The 14763-nt window shown below is 35.0% G+C and overlaps 1 protein-coding gene across 1 annotated transcript in view; it reads left to right on the plus strand.

Moving 5' to 3' along the window:
• The window catches only part of LOC107723158 (dystrophin-like), a 106035-nt gene that overhangs the window by 34528 nt on the left and 56744 nt on the right, over nucleotides 1-14763 (plus strand). The window contains exons 21-31 of the mRNA XM_016531684.1: nucleotides 3647-3827; nucleotides 4390-4535; nucleotides 7260-7472; nucleotides 8462-8575; nucleotides 9171-9326; nucleotides 9528-9698; nucleotides 11128-11310; nucleotides 11596-11730; nucleotides 13246-13398; nucleotides 13496-13657; nucleotides 13910-14020. Of these exons, the coding sequence (XP_016387170.1) occupies nucleotides 3647-3827; nucleotides 4390-4535; nucleotides 7260-7472; nucleotides 8462-8575; nucleotides 9171-9326; nucleotides 9528-9698; nucleotides 11128-11310; nucleotides 11596-11730; nucleotides 13246-13398; nucleotides 13496-13657; nucleotides 13910-14020 (1725 nt within the window). The remainder of the gene's footprint in view (nucleotides 1-3646; nucleotides 3828-4389; nucleotides 4536-7259; nucleotides 7473-8461; nucleotides 8576-9170; nucleotides 9327-9527; nucleotides 9699-11127; nucleotides 11311-11595; nucleotides 11731-13245; nucleotides 13399-13495; nucleotides 13658-13909; nucleotides 14021-14763) is intronic.

Genomic DNA, 14763 nt, shown 5'->3' on the forward strand with positions numbered 1-14763 from the left:
GCCTCGTTTGTAATGGGTTTTCATGTTTTTGTCTCGTCACACCGGGACACGGCATCACACTATGGTGAGGGGCGTAACATTTCCGTCACACGCTTGAGGTATTCGGCCAATCACAACGCACTGGATAGCTGGCCAATCAGCGTACACCTCGCTTTTCAGAACGATGAGCTTTGTACAAATCGATGCGTTTCAAAAAGGCGGGGCATAGAGGAGAAACAATAATGTACATTATGCGAAAAATAATGTGTTTTTGAACCTTAAACCGCATAAACACATTGCATTACACTAAATACACAACATAATGTTCTTTTTAGCAACGTCATATGACCCCTTTAATGTCTTGTGAAGTGAAAAGCTGTGTGTTTGTAAAAAAAAAAAAACTTTGCTTCTGTCCAAAATCAACTATAAAGCTTTCTCCATTGGAAAAAGTCCATCCCCTGTTGTTCTTTGTATTTGTTTAGAACTGTTTTCACTTGTAAACGCTGCTTGATCTGTGCATATTCCTCTCCTGATTCAGAAAAGACTACTTTTTTGGAGAACGCAATTTTATGGATTGAGGACTCGTATTTTAGCTGGAAGCAGTGGTTTGAAATTAAAAACACCTAATGATTGATTTGTTTCCTACAAACACACATCTTTTCACTTCACAAGATGTTAATTGATGGACTGGAGTTGTGTGGATTACTTGTAGATTATTGTGATGTTTGTATCAGCTGTTTGAACTCTCATTCTGATGGCACCCATTCACTGCAGAGGATCCATTGGTGAGCAAGTGATGTAAATTGCTTCTAAATAAAACTCATCTACATTTTGGATGGCCTGAGGGTGAGTAAGCTTTCAGCAAATTTTCATTTTTGAGTGAACTATTTCTTTGAAAATTGTTAACTACATTCTTCTGTTTTAACAAGTAATTCTTATAGTTTATTCTGAAAGTTTTTTTTTCTGAATTTGATTCAAAGGGGTAATTTTTTAAAATAATTTGTCTTGTTTTTATTAAAAAATAAGTGCATGAGATGTTAAAACGCTTAGTTATGGGTTCTGGGTTTTGCTGACGGGTCCAATATAGTTGCCTCTTTTCTTTTTTCATTACATTTTGACAGGTTCACAAAACAGTCTGCAATAATTCTATCTTTCATGTCAAAAGATCAAGGAAAATCAATTTCTCTTAAAATGACCCCTTTGACGGGGACTCTGGCTGGCCTGGCTGGTGAATTTTAACTGCAGTTAGATTTAGCTCTGATGATGGTTCTTATATTTGATGATTTAATTGAAAAAGGAACACATTTCCACTTTCTGATGGCTGTGGTATATGTTCAGTGGGGTAGACGTGGCCTGTTAGATTAATGAATATGATATATCATCAGGGACAGAAACAAGTTGTGTGATTAAAAAAGTTTTGAGTGATCAAAGCTCTGCAGGTTTAAAGTCTTTCTTTGTTCATCTGTTCTTACCTCTTTTATCCTTGAGTATCTGTGCCTGACAGCTTCCTATATGAATGTCTTTCTCGCTTCTGTCTCTTTACCAGATCCTTGTTTCTGTAATGTCTTTCAGAAGAGACATGTCTCCCTAAAGACCTTGAGTGTCTGTGATAATTTTATCATTTGATGTGATTAACCCATTCCTTATCTTACTATGCCCCAGGTATCACATACACATATATGAAGACTGACTCTAACCCTCCATATACCCACATAAGCATATTAATGAATATAGTTATATTAATAGTTATCAATTAAATCATTATTGTATATCAATATTCGCAGAGTAATTATAGTACAATATATAATAGTCAATATATACTATATGCTGTGTTTATATAAATATATACATAAATACATATATATATATACAGCGGGTAAAATAAGTATTAAACACCACCATTTTTCTCAGTAAATATATTTCTAAAGGTGCTGTTGACATGAAATTTTCACCAGATGTCGGTAACAACCCAAGCAATCCATACATACAAAGAAAACAATACACATAAGTTCAGAAATTAAGTTATGTGTAATAAAATGGAATGACACAGGGAAAAAGTATTGAACGCTTGGGTTGTTACCAACATCTGGTGAAAATTGTATGTCAACAGCACCTTTAGAAATATATTTACACCTTTATTATATATATTTAGAAATATATTTACTGAAAAAAATGTTGATGTGTTCAATACTTATTTTACCCACTCTCTCTCTCTCTCAAGTTCAAGTTCAAGGTGCTTTATTGGCATGACATTTGTGTTACAGTATTGCCAAAGCATGTGTACAATACAGAATATGATTACACCATCAAAGTAAAAAAGGAGACAAAAAATGAGTAATAAATAAGAGAAAATAAATGAATAAATACAATAAAATAAAAATAACAACAGCAGACAGTATTTCTAATATTAATAATAATAATGACAAATATATACAATGAAGAATGTAAAATAAAGCAAATTAATTAACCATTTCGTATGGTGTGTAAGGTGTATACATATTTTGCAGCTAGTTTGACTGCCATCTCATCCTCTCCGAGTATATAGCATAGTTTCACGGAGTCATCCAGAGAAAAAAATGAACAATGCAATACTTCAAATTGTGGAAAGAATATTTGCCTTGTAGTGGTGTATTTGGGGCAGACAAGAAGAAAGTGTTTCTCATCCTCTATTTGATTTAAGTCACGGTGCTTGCATAGTCGCTGTTCTCTCGGTATCCAGGATTTTTTATGTCTTCCTTTCTCTATTTCTAAGTCGTGGTCGATATTTTGAAAGGATTTGTCTTTCTTTTAATTGTTTGATTGATAAGTAATTTGCCAATTTGGTGGTTCTATTTAGGGCCGAATAACACTGGAGTTTGGTTTGGAGGTCAAATTAGTTTTGTAATTTTTCATCAAAATTATACTTCAGGTCTTTGTCAATGTCTTTATGAATGTTGTCATTTTATGAATCTCTCTCTCTCTCTCTCTCTCTCTCTCTCTCTATATATATATTATTGTATATCAACATTTGCAGAGAAAAGATATATATATATTTTTTTTCTCTGCAAATGTTGATATACAATAATATCTTACAACTCTCTCTCTCTCTCTCTCTCTCTCTCAATTACAAAAATAATATATATATCAATTATAAAAAATTATAAAAAATGTTATATTTCACGTCAACCTATCTCGAAAAAAAAAAAGGAAACAGAGAATCTCATATGGTAGCAGACAGCAATAATGTAATTTAAGTTACAACGTTACTATTTTTATTGGATCAATAAAAATACAGTTTTATTATAACTATTTTATTGCAATTGTAATTTATATACAGCATATCATAAATAATCTCTATATACGCTTTACTAAAGGACAGAAGATGCAATGAAAGAGTTGTGAAGAGAAAACTCAAAGCTAAAGATGAGATTTTATGAAGTTTTTATTGAATTTGTGAAGTCTGTAAAAACATTTGCCTCGCAACAAAACAATATTCTTTGTATTTGAATCAGTATAGACATTTTGAAGTTATGAGTCAAGTTATAAGTGCTAAATATTCATGTTTGTTCCCACTTCAGGTGACAAGGGCTGACAGCAAAAAGATGGGGCCATTTTCCTGCCAGTATTTGTGCCATTATGTGACTTAGCTTGAAACGTTACAAGCCCAATGCTTTATTACCTTTCACAGGATGAGATCGCTCGTCTCTCCGCTCTACAACCACAAGTGGACAAGCTGCATGAACAACTTCAGGAGCTGCAGCAGAAAGAAGAGACGCCTGTTCTCTTTGATGCTGACATTTCTGCCTTCCAAGAGCACTACCACCATGTCCTCGAGGACCTGAGGGCCAGGGAACGACAGCTTGTTCTGGGTGAGGGGTGTCTAGTGCTGTGCTATTTGGGTTAACGTTGAGGGAGTTTAAAAGTGGATCACTCACATACTGTACAATGACAGCACTTGTACGTAGGATTCAGACTGCAGTGTGGTCTGGTTTGGTTACGTTAGCCTCTGAGCTGGCAGCATTTTCATAAATCTTTCAAATCAACGAGCATCTCTATCCTATTATGCTACAAAAGCGTCTGAAACTTTCATGGCCTTGTTCTAATTTATAAGTACTCTCTGGCTGATAGGTAGTTCATGTCTAATGAGTTTCTACACAATTTAGAAAGATTCTCAAACTATTTTCTATGCTGATTGTGTGAGAAAATCTTCAGAATTATGCAGAATGCTAAAATGTGATTAAAAATGACTCTGACAGTACTTCACCTTTGAATAATTGCTGAAACATAATCAGATGATTTGATAATGAAACAAACATATAGGAAGTGGGGCATTTTGTGAATGATGGACATTCATGATTTGTGGGAAAACTGCGGGACTGCTGGCTGGAGATTGTGTTCAGACATGTTTTGTTTTGTTTTCTCTTGTATTAGTCCAGTCTAGTCTTCCACCAGCACGTTATAAGGATGTGATGGCAGCGCTGCTGGCCTGGCTGCAGCAGTGTGAGAATAAACTAGCCATCCCCTCCACAGCAGTGACTGAGTATCCTGTCATGGAGCAGAGGCTCAAAGACATCAAGGTATGAGATTTTATTTCATAAAATCATTTCTGAAGAATCATTTGACACTGAAGACAGTAAAAGTGGCTACTTTTAAATGTATTTAATAAATAAGAATTAAGTAAAAATTAAGTTTAAAATTAGTGCTGTCAAATGATTATTCGCGATTAATCGCATTCAAAATAAAAGTTTTTGTTTATGTAATATATGTGTGTGTACTGTGTATATTAATTACGTATATATAAATACACACACATGCATGTATATATTTAAGAAAAATATGTCATGTTTATATATTAAATATATTTGTATATAAATTAAATTATATGAATATAAATATATACATATAAATACATGTAAATATTTTCTAAATATATACCATATGTGTGTGTGTATTTATATGTACATAATAAATATACACAGTACACACATATATTATGAAAACAAAAACTTTTATTTAGGATGTGATTAATCGCGATTAATTGTTTGACAGCACTATGAGTGCCCCTATTATGCAATTTTTAAGGTGCATAATATTGTTTTGGGAGTCTCCTACAATAGGCTTACATGCATGCAAGGTCAAACAACGCTTTCCTTTTCTCAAAATATGCATTTAATATCACCTCATTTTTCAACGATTCTCAAAAGATTAGTTTGAAGCAGTTCTAAGATTCAGTCTCTAAAACCCTCCTTTCTGTGAGCCTACTCTGCTCTGATTGGACAGATGGCCCAGTCTGTTGTGATTGGTCTGCCGCATACAGAAATGATACGCCCATTGTCATATTTCAGTATTTTGAACGCTCGATAGAAAATATTAGTGCTGGGCAATGATTAATCGCGATTAATCGTATCCAAAATAAAAGGTGTACATAATATGTGTGTTTGTACTGTGTATATTTATTATGTATATATAAACACACACACACATATATTTAAGAAAAATATATGTTTATATAGTAAATATATTTATATATAATATAAATTATATCAATATAAATATATGCATGTTAATACATGTAAATATTTTCTAAATATATACTGTACGTGTGTGTCTTTATATATACTGTACATAATAAATATACACAGTACAGTACACACACACATATTATATAAACAAAAACTTTTATTTTGGATGCAATTAATCGCTGCCCAGCACTAGTAAATATAAACATCTATTATTTATCAGGTTGAGATTCAGTGAGCCACTTTTTAAGAGCAAGCGTTTTATGAATCCCGCAATGAACTCCCCGAGATTGGAGAAGGAGTTATCCGTAAAATTATGTATTTGAGAGCAGGTCAAGTTGTTCGCGGCTGGCCAACATAAAACATAGACAGGTATTATGCAATTGTTACCGCATGACGTGTAGCCGTCACAGAACTGGGATTCAAATAGCTAACAACTCATTTACGCTGTTCAGAGTCAATTCTTTCTTTTGGGAGACTGTAAGGGCCAAGGTTAGAACAGGGCTGTGAGGGCTCAATGTAGGAGAAGATAGAGAACCCAATTGCAGAAATGAGAGCTCAGTCAGGGAATAAACTTAATGTCTCATTTAATTAGTTCAGAAAGGGGTTCCATAACAGAAGATCCAAATCGTTTCAAGAAGTCAATGCAATAAATGATGAAGTAATAACAAACAGAAACTCCAAATACTTCCAAGGAGTCAGTACAAAAAATCCAAAAGAATGTCTAGAAACATCAAAGGGCAAATGGTGTTTCCCAAAAGGGTAAATAAAAAAAAATTAAAAACTTCCAAGGGGTAAAAATAAGGACATCAAGATGCAAAAGACAGATAATCAAACAGAGCAAATAAATCCCGAGAAAAATCACAGAGGGATTTACCAGAAGACTGGAGAGATTGGTCTCAACATAACAAACACTGAGCAAAAAAACAGAGGAACAGAGCAACTTAAATACACTCACAGGAAATGAGGCACAGGTGAGAACAATAGCACATGATGCAATGGTGGGAAACTAAAATAAAACACAATGAGAGCCTCTAGTGGCCAAAACTAGTCCATAAACCTAAAAACAGTTATTGTAAATTGTAATAATATTTTACAGTATTACTACTTTTACTGTATTTTTGATCAAATAAATGCATATTTTGTGAACATAATAAAAAAAACATTTAAAAATATTAAAGACCCCAAATATTTGAATAGTTGTGTTTACACATACAAATAGTTTACTGACAGAATCTACTGACTTTATTTGCAGTTTGTGTTCTGATTTTTAAATAAAATCTGCAGAATTATGCAAAATTAATTCAAACCATTCCATTAGTTTTAAAATGTGTTTATTTTAATAGTGAATGTGTTAAATGGGGCTGAAAGCATTATTAAATTGTACAAGATTCCAAGTGTGATATGCACATTCATCTGGGATATGAGAAAGTAAATTCAAACAATTACACACTTAAACATTTATGGTAATATTTAGTATCAATGAAATAAATATTAATCAACAGAAATCAATGTTACTTTGGTTTCTAGTAGGTTTATTTGGTTTCTAGGAGATTTCAAGTAGATTGTACCACTTAATTTGATGATTAGTTATTATTAATATGGAACATATTTACCAAAATGACACATTTACTATGGTAGATAATGAGGAACTTGTAATGTGTTATTATTTTTTTTAATCAATCAGTATTCATAGATTTATCTATTATTAGTATTTTTGTTAAATGTACTTTTTAATTAACTTTTTTATGCACATTGAATGAGTGCCAAAATATTTTTCAGGCAATTCAAGCAGCACAGAAGGACCATCAGGGTGACGTGGATGACCTCAATAAAATGGCTGAGCAGGTGTTCCAGAAAGTGCCTCCAGAGATCTGTCAGAAGTACCGGACCGAGCTGGACAATGTGATGGTGCGCTGGAGGCGTGTGTCTGAGCAGCTGGAGGAGAATATCCAGAAGCTGCAGGATCACATGACCAAATTACAGCAGTTCCAGGCACGTACTGAAACAACATGCTGATGAGGCTTTTCCTCAAATTGCACTGGCTCTAGTTTCTCTGAAGCAGACACACTTCACCTCCACCACGCTGGGTGCTTTCCAAGTAAAATGTACTGGAATGCAGGCACCTGAAGATGTTAGCTGTGTCTCAACACCTAGTCAGCTGCCTACCCAGAAAGCTTATAAGGTTTTGAACTACATTCTTCAGAGAAGAGAAATTTATTACTTAAAGGTTGCCGTTTTATATCTCAGGTGACGATTCTCGGTTCAATAGAAATTAAGCTCAGTCAACAGCATTTGTCACTTGTAATAACTTGTCACTTGTTTTCTTTAAAAAGAGCAAAAATCAAGGTTACACGGAGGCACTTACATTGCAAGTGATTGAGACCTTTAAATATGCAGCTTGTAATTTTATAAAACACTTCACATTCATTCTTTTGTTAAAATGTGTATTATTTGAGCTGTAAAGTTGTTCTCATTACTTTTAAGGTCATTTAAAGATTTTAGACATTGTCATGGCAGCAAACTTGTGTACATTGTAATACTATTACTGTACACAGAAAAGGTTACCAAGTCATTTTTAACTCAAATCATGTTAACATATTGTGTTGTATGCCTTGCGGCGAAACTTTTGAAACAATGAGTGTTTGATTATTTGCCGTTTCATCCCATTCACTTAAAATAAAATAAAATAAAATAAAATAAAAAAGGTGGTAGCCAAAACATATTTTAAAAAAGTACATAAGTGCATAAAACTGCAAAAGGATCGACTGCCTCACTTAGTATGAATATAAAACGTTTACCATAAACACCACATATACTATTGTTAGTGATAAGAAATATTACATAAGGAATATGTGTGATTTGTTAGTTTTATGTTAATATTATTGATATTTTTTGTTACATTTTTGTTACATTTCTATGGGCTGTTGCAGCAGAAAGTGTGACTGCATCTTCAGATAACCCATTATTTCATCCCATGGTAGAATGACACAAAGACTCTGCAGAAGTGGATGGCAGAAGTGGATGTTTTCCTGAATGAGGAATGGCCAGCTCTGGGAGATGCAGAGGCTTTGGAGAAACAGTTGGAACAGTGCACGGTGAGGACAGTCTTTATTTATTTAGCAATAAAAACTAAGTTTGTGGTTCAAACTAGAATAGGGCTTCTGATGCTATACTGACCTAGAGCAAGATGTGCTAAAATAACAACCGTGATCCAGAAAATCACCATTGTGTTTCACAAACATGGCCCAAAAATTTAAATTCAGAAGAGAGTGCTTTTTATGCAGAGGCGAAGCGTAGCCTTAATTAAAGCATTGGACTGGAAAGAGGAATAGCTGTTTCTCATTAAGATGAAATCTGCAAAAATATGTTGGGAGACCTGCTAATATAGCCGCAGCGGTGGATGAATAAGCCGTAAACCCGTTGGGACCTGACTCAGTAAAGACCCTGCCTTCTCTTTTCAGGCAGTGGCAGGGAATGATTTTTCATATTACTAGTCATGAAATCTGTAGCTTAACATGAAATTACATTTTTCAATGGTATCTCGGTATTTTTGTGCCCCATGGTAAGTTAGCTGCAATAATGGCAATAGCTTCGCTTCTATCTAGTAGAATTGGGTCAATGCATTGGCATGGCCTGGTTTTCAGGATGGCCAAGACCATCTATTTCAAACATTCTCCTTTGATTTGCCAGGCTCTGGTGAACGACATCCACACCGTCCAACCAAGTCTGAATGGCATCAATGAGGTGGGACTGGCCTTGAAGAGGGAAGCTGAGACACCGTTTGCCATCAAAATACAGAAGATGCTTGATGAGCTCAATGCTCAGTGGGAGCTCATTTGCAAACAGGTAATTAGCGGGCCACATGGGCTTACGGTGCATTATACTAATTAATTACGAGGTGAGGTACAATTTAGTCATCTTTAAAAGCCCACGCATACCATTTTCACACCTAGGCGATATCTAAGTGAAACTTTGATGTTATTAGAGCATTTTTCTGCAGTTTTCAGGTAGTCATTAAAACAAAAATGTGTTTTTGTTGGTCCTCAGGCATATGCTAAGAAATCAGCCCTGAAAGGAGGGCTGGACATGACGGTGAGTTTGAGGAAGGAGATGCAGGAAATGCAGGAGTGGATCACTCAGGCAGAGGAAGAGTATCTGGAACGAGACTTCCAGTACAAGACACCTGAGGAGCTCCATAAGGCGGTGGAGGAACTGAAGGTTTGCGCCTTTTAAACATGTTTCTTCAGAGGAAGATGTCATTGTTTAGAAAACTTAATGGAGTCAATGTCAATGATCTTAGACGTTTCTCTGGAAAATTAAAAACAGAAACACCTGTAAGTAGTTTTAAATGATTAAGTAAGAGCTAAAATGATTAATTTAGATAATTTGGTCTTGAAAGAATATGGTTAAAACATACAAAAATCACTCAACATAACAATTTCAAATATTATTAAATAGATACATAGCTTTAATGTGTTTTTTTTTTCTTTCTTAGGGAAACAATCTGAGTAGGGGAAACAAAACAAATGTCTCTATTTGTTCTTCATTTATTCTAGTTGCTGTCTATGAAAGAGCTGTGATCATATTGATGATGTTTCTTTTCTGTGGGTGTATCTTGAGGAGCTTCAAAAAAACAACGGTTAAAGCTTGAATAAAGTAACATTTTTATTCTTTTTCAGCAAAAAGAAAAAAAAAAAAGTTAAATGAAATATTTGATGTTTTTTGTTGTATTGGAAATGTGCACATTTTGCAAACGTTACCAAAATGTGGGACATGTTTAGATTTTAAATGCTAGTTTTTGTAATTTAGTTACTTTCTTTCTACCTAAATATGAAATAAAAACTAAATGTAATAAATTATATTGCATATTATATTACATGTATATAAAAATCATGTGGTTACAGGGTTGGATTTTTGGACTGACTAACTATCAATAAATTAAAGTATTAAAATATTTTAATTCTACAAATAATTGAATATCAGTTGATTGAAGTATGTCAAAATTATGACATTTATTATATTATTTCTAATGCGGGATACCTCAAAAAGATCAGGACCACTGAGGTGGAACAAGCCAAAATTCACATTTTAAGAGGGAGACTTTGTTTGACTACTTTTCATGCTGTGTTAGTTTTATGTTTGATAATAGCTTATCTAACACATCTAATCTCACTAGAGAACATGGGATTTGTGTCTTCATTGCTTTTAACAACAGTCAGGGGACACCAATTTGTACCCCATTCACTGAAAGTGTCGAGACACCAAACTTTAAAGAAAAGAAAAACGAACATGTTGTACTGAGAACAAAGTGTCTGAGAAGCTCCCCAGACAGTTGTCATGATAGCAGAAGACTGACACCTAGACAACTGAAATATATTCATTTCCTAACAGGTTCCGTCTCGGTGCACAGAAGCTTTTCACATCTATGTGATCCTGTTGCTTTGTGCTTTTAGTGAAGTAAATGGGGCACATTTTTGTTTAACTTCCCAAGTTCAACAGTCAACAGCGGGGATCTGGTATTCTCTCTGTCCCAGTGCCAAACTTAGCTTAACTTTGCAAACAGAGGCTTAAGAGAATCCTGATGTTCACTAACCTTGGTGAAAACATCTGAATGCTCATGTAATCTCCTCTCCTCTCTCCCACTCAGCGGGCTCAAGAGGAAGTCCATCAAAAGGAAACAAAGGTGAAGCTACTGACGGATAAAGTCACCAATTTCATTTCAAAGGCTCCTCCTGCGGCCCATGATGCCCTAAAGGCAGAACTGGATGTTTTGACTTCTAACTACCAGCGACTGTGCAGCCGGCTCGATGGAAAATGCAAGACTTTAGAGGTGAGCTTGATATTGTGCCAGTGATGGGGTTGTGCTCAGGAGTCAAATAGTGTCTCGTTCATTGACATTTATTCATTTGGCAGACGCTTTCATCCAAAGCAACTTAAAGTCCTTTTTAGATTTACACTTTATCAGTGTGTGTGTGTGTGTTCCCTGGGAATCAAACCCACGACTTTGATGTTGCCAGCGCCAGGCTCTTTCGGTTCAAACCACTAATGTGGTTCTTCTAACCTTTGATCAAATATGTTTGACTAACCACATGCCCATTCCTGTTGGCTGTTGTAGGAAGTGTGGGCATGCTGGTGTGAGCTGCTGTCTTATTTGGAGTTGGAGAATGCCTGGATGGACCTACTGGAGAAGAAACTTGATGAAACCGAAAGCCTTCAAGGAGGTGTAGAGGAAATAGAAGAAGCTTTGACTGTGAGTGCTAAAAATCTTTGAGATGAACTTCAGAGATATTATGAGACCGTTTACCAAAAGAGGAAGCCTCTTGAAAGCCAGTCATATAAAAAATAGGTTACTTTAGGTTGTTTTAAAAGAATAGTTTTTGGTCTGATTTTCACATAAGGAAACAAATATTGAGTCTTATGCTCTGTTCTTCCTTTTTATAGCTTGACAGCCTGTGGTCACCATGACCTGTTGATGTTAAAAGAGCTGTATAAATAAATTTCTTTTTGCGTTCTACTGGAAAAATAAGAGCAGACAGGTTTAGAATGACATGAGCGTGAGTAAATGATGACACAGTTTTCATTTTAGGTAAGAGTTTGACTTGGAAAGGTCACTCTGTCCCAGAGGAACATTTTATTGTTTAGAGGTTACTCTTTCATATTGCAGGACACCGACCTAAATACCATTCTTATTGGAGATTCCACTTTGTCTCAAAAGTTTCTCAGATGATTATTGATGATCTCTTCTGAAACTGTAGAGCAGTGTTTTCCAAACCGGGCTTTGTGTGTTGTCGAAAAGAAAATGTTTGAAAATTATAATTTAAGTTGAAAATTAAAATAAATTAAATAAAATAAAAAAAAACGGAATCACAATATTGTTCAAAATCACAGTTATTTTACAAATCACAGTTCAAATTGCCATCGCAATTTTTTTTGTCAAAGCTGTGCAGCCCTGTATATAATTACCCAAAAAAAATGAAACACTTACTAAAAATTATTCAATATTTTATTTGTTTACTAGCATGTGATGTGACACCAGAGAACCACGAATATGCGAATGTGTTGTTAAAGGGGTCATATGATGTAGCTAAAAAGAACATTATTTTGTGTATTTGGTGTAATGAAATGTGTTTATGCGGTTTAAAGTTAAAAAAAACACATTATTTTCCACATACTGTACATTATTGTTTCTCCTCTATGCCACGCCTTTTTGAAACGCGTCGATTTTTACAAAGCTCATCGGTCTGAAAAAGCGAAGTGTGCTTCTTTATGCACCAAGAGCTTGTAACACTCTAAAGAGAAAGGAAAAAATGAAATCTCATCATATGACCCCTTTAAATTATTGAAATATTAACTTCTTTGCGGGTATTTCAAAGAAATATTTTACATATAAGGGGTTCAACTGACAAAAACGTTTGAGAAACCCCTGCTCTAGAGGTTACACACATTTTACAAAACTGAGAATTAGGAGACTTTAGCAAAACATTTATTGACTTAGCAGACCCTTTTATCCAAAATTACTTTAAAAATGAGGAATGCTTCCAGAACAAACTCAATTTGTTGCCTAGGAGAAAATGTGAGATATTAAATAGATCTCATTTGTGATTTTTCTTTCCTATGAGCTAATACATGCACTTATGATGATAAAATAGTCATACCAAAAATTCAATCTTGCATTATCACCATGGAAAGCATCTTTTATTAAGTGTTATGTTTTCAAATGACATCTAAATCATAGGTATCAAAGTGGTTTCCCATTCCCTTCCAGTCTTTAGACACCATGATTAGAGAGCATCCTGAATATAACCGCAACCAGATTCGTGAATTAGCCCAGACCCTTATGGATGGCAGAGTCCTTGATGAGCTCATACACAAAAAACTGGAGGACTACAACACACGCTGGGATGAACTAATGCAAAGGGTAGGAACTTCTTGTATTGCTGCAGCTGAAACCCTTAGTATATTCATTGGATTTTCTCATGTTTTGATTCTCTTTCGCTTTCTGATGTCAAAAACAGGCTCTACAAAGGCGACAGCAGCTGGAGAAGAGCTTGCAGTGGGCCCAGGAGAACGACAAAACCCTGCGCCTCATTCAGGACTCTCTGAACACCACTGACCGACATTTGACTGCTTACATAGCAGATGGCATAGACGCTGCACAGATACCTCAGGAGGCACAGGTATTCATATCATCTCATACATATGGGCCAAATAAACATTTATTTTATTGTATATTTTATTTTATTTTTAATTTAATTTAGCGGTTTTCTTCAAAACCGCTTGTCCTGTGTAGGGTCTCAGGGATTTTTATTTATTTTGTATATATTTTTATTTATATATTTTTTATGTACACTTAACATCTTTGATTTATTATTTAGTTAATTATTATTTAAAGATAATTATTATTGCCTTGTTATTATCTCATTAAACAGAAAATTCAGACTGAGTTGAATGGTCATGAGGTGACTCTCGATGACATGAAGAAAAAGGCTTTCGAGGTTGACGCATCAGAGAAAGTGATTGGAGAAATTGATGCGACATATGTAAGAGTCACGGATCATTATAATTTTTAATAGCTGAATTTTTTTTTTGTCATGTTGCTAGATCCTTCCTTACAGTGGCCCAGTAGTGCACAACACAACAAATCCCCACAAACAACGGAAACAAGCCGCAACACTGAAATTAGCACAATACAACGGAAACAAACCACAACACAACAGAAACAAGCCACAACATACTGAAATTAGCACAACACAATGGAAACAAGCCACAACACACTGAAATTAGCACAACACAATGGAAACAAGCCACAACACACTGAAATTAGCACAACACAATGGAAACAAGCCACAACACACTGAAATTAGCACAACACAATGGAAACAAGCCACAACACACTGAAATTAGCACAACACAATGGAAACAAGCCACAACACACTGAAATTAGCACAACACAATGGAAACAAGCCACAACACACTGAAATTAGCACAACACAATGGAAACAAGCCACAACACACTGAAATTAGCACAACACAATGGAAACAAGCCACAACACACTGAAATTAGCACAACACAATGGAAACAAGCCACAACACACTGAAATTAGCACAACACAATGGAAACAAGCCACAACACAACGAAATTAGCACAACACAATGAAATTAGCACAACACAAAGGAAGCAAGCTGGAACACAATGGAAATTAGTATAGCACAATGGAAACAAGCCACAACACAACGAAATTAGCACAACACAACGGAAACAAGTCGCAACACAACGGAAACA

This window comes from Sinocyclocheilus rhinocerous, unplaced genomic scaffold, assembly GCF_001515625.1.
Source record: "Sinocyclocheilus rhinocerous isolate Xijiao unplaced genomic scaffold, SAMN03320098_v1.1 scaffold1325, whole genome shotgun sequence".
Taxonomy (NCBI): domain Eukaryota; kingdom Metazoa; phylum Chordata; class Actinopteri; order Cypriniformes; family Cyprinidae; genus Sinocyclocheilus; species Sinocyclocheilus rhinocerous.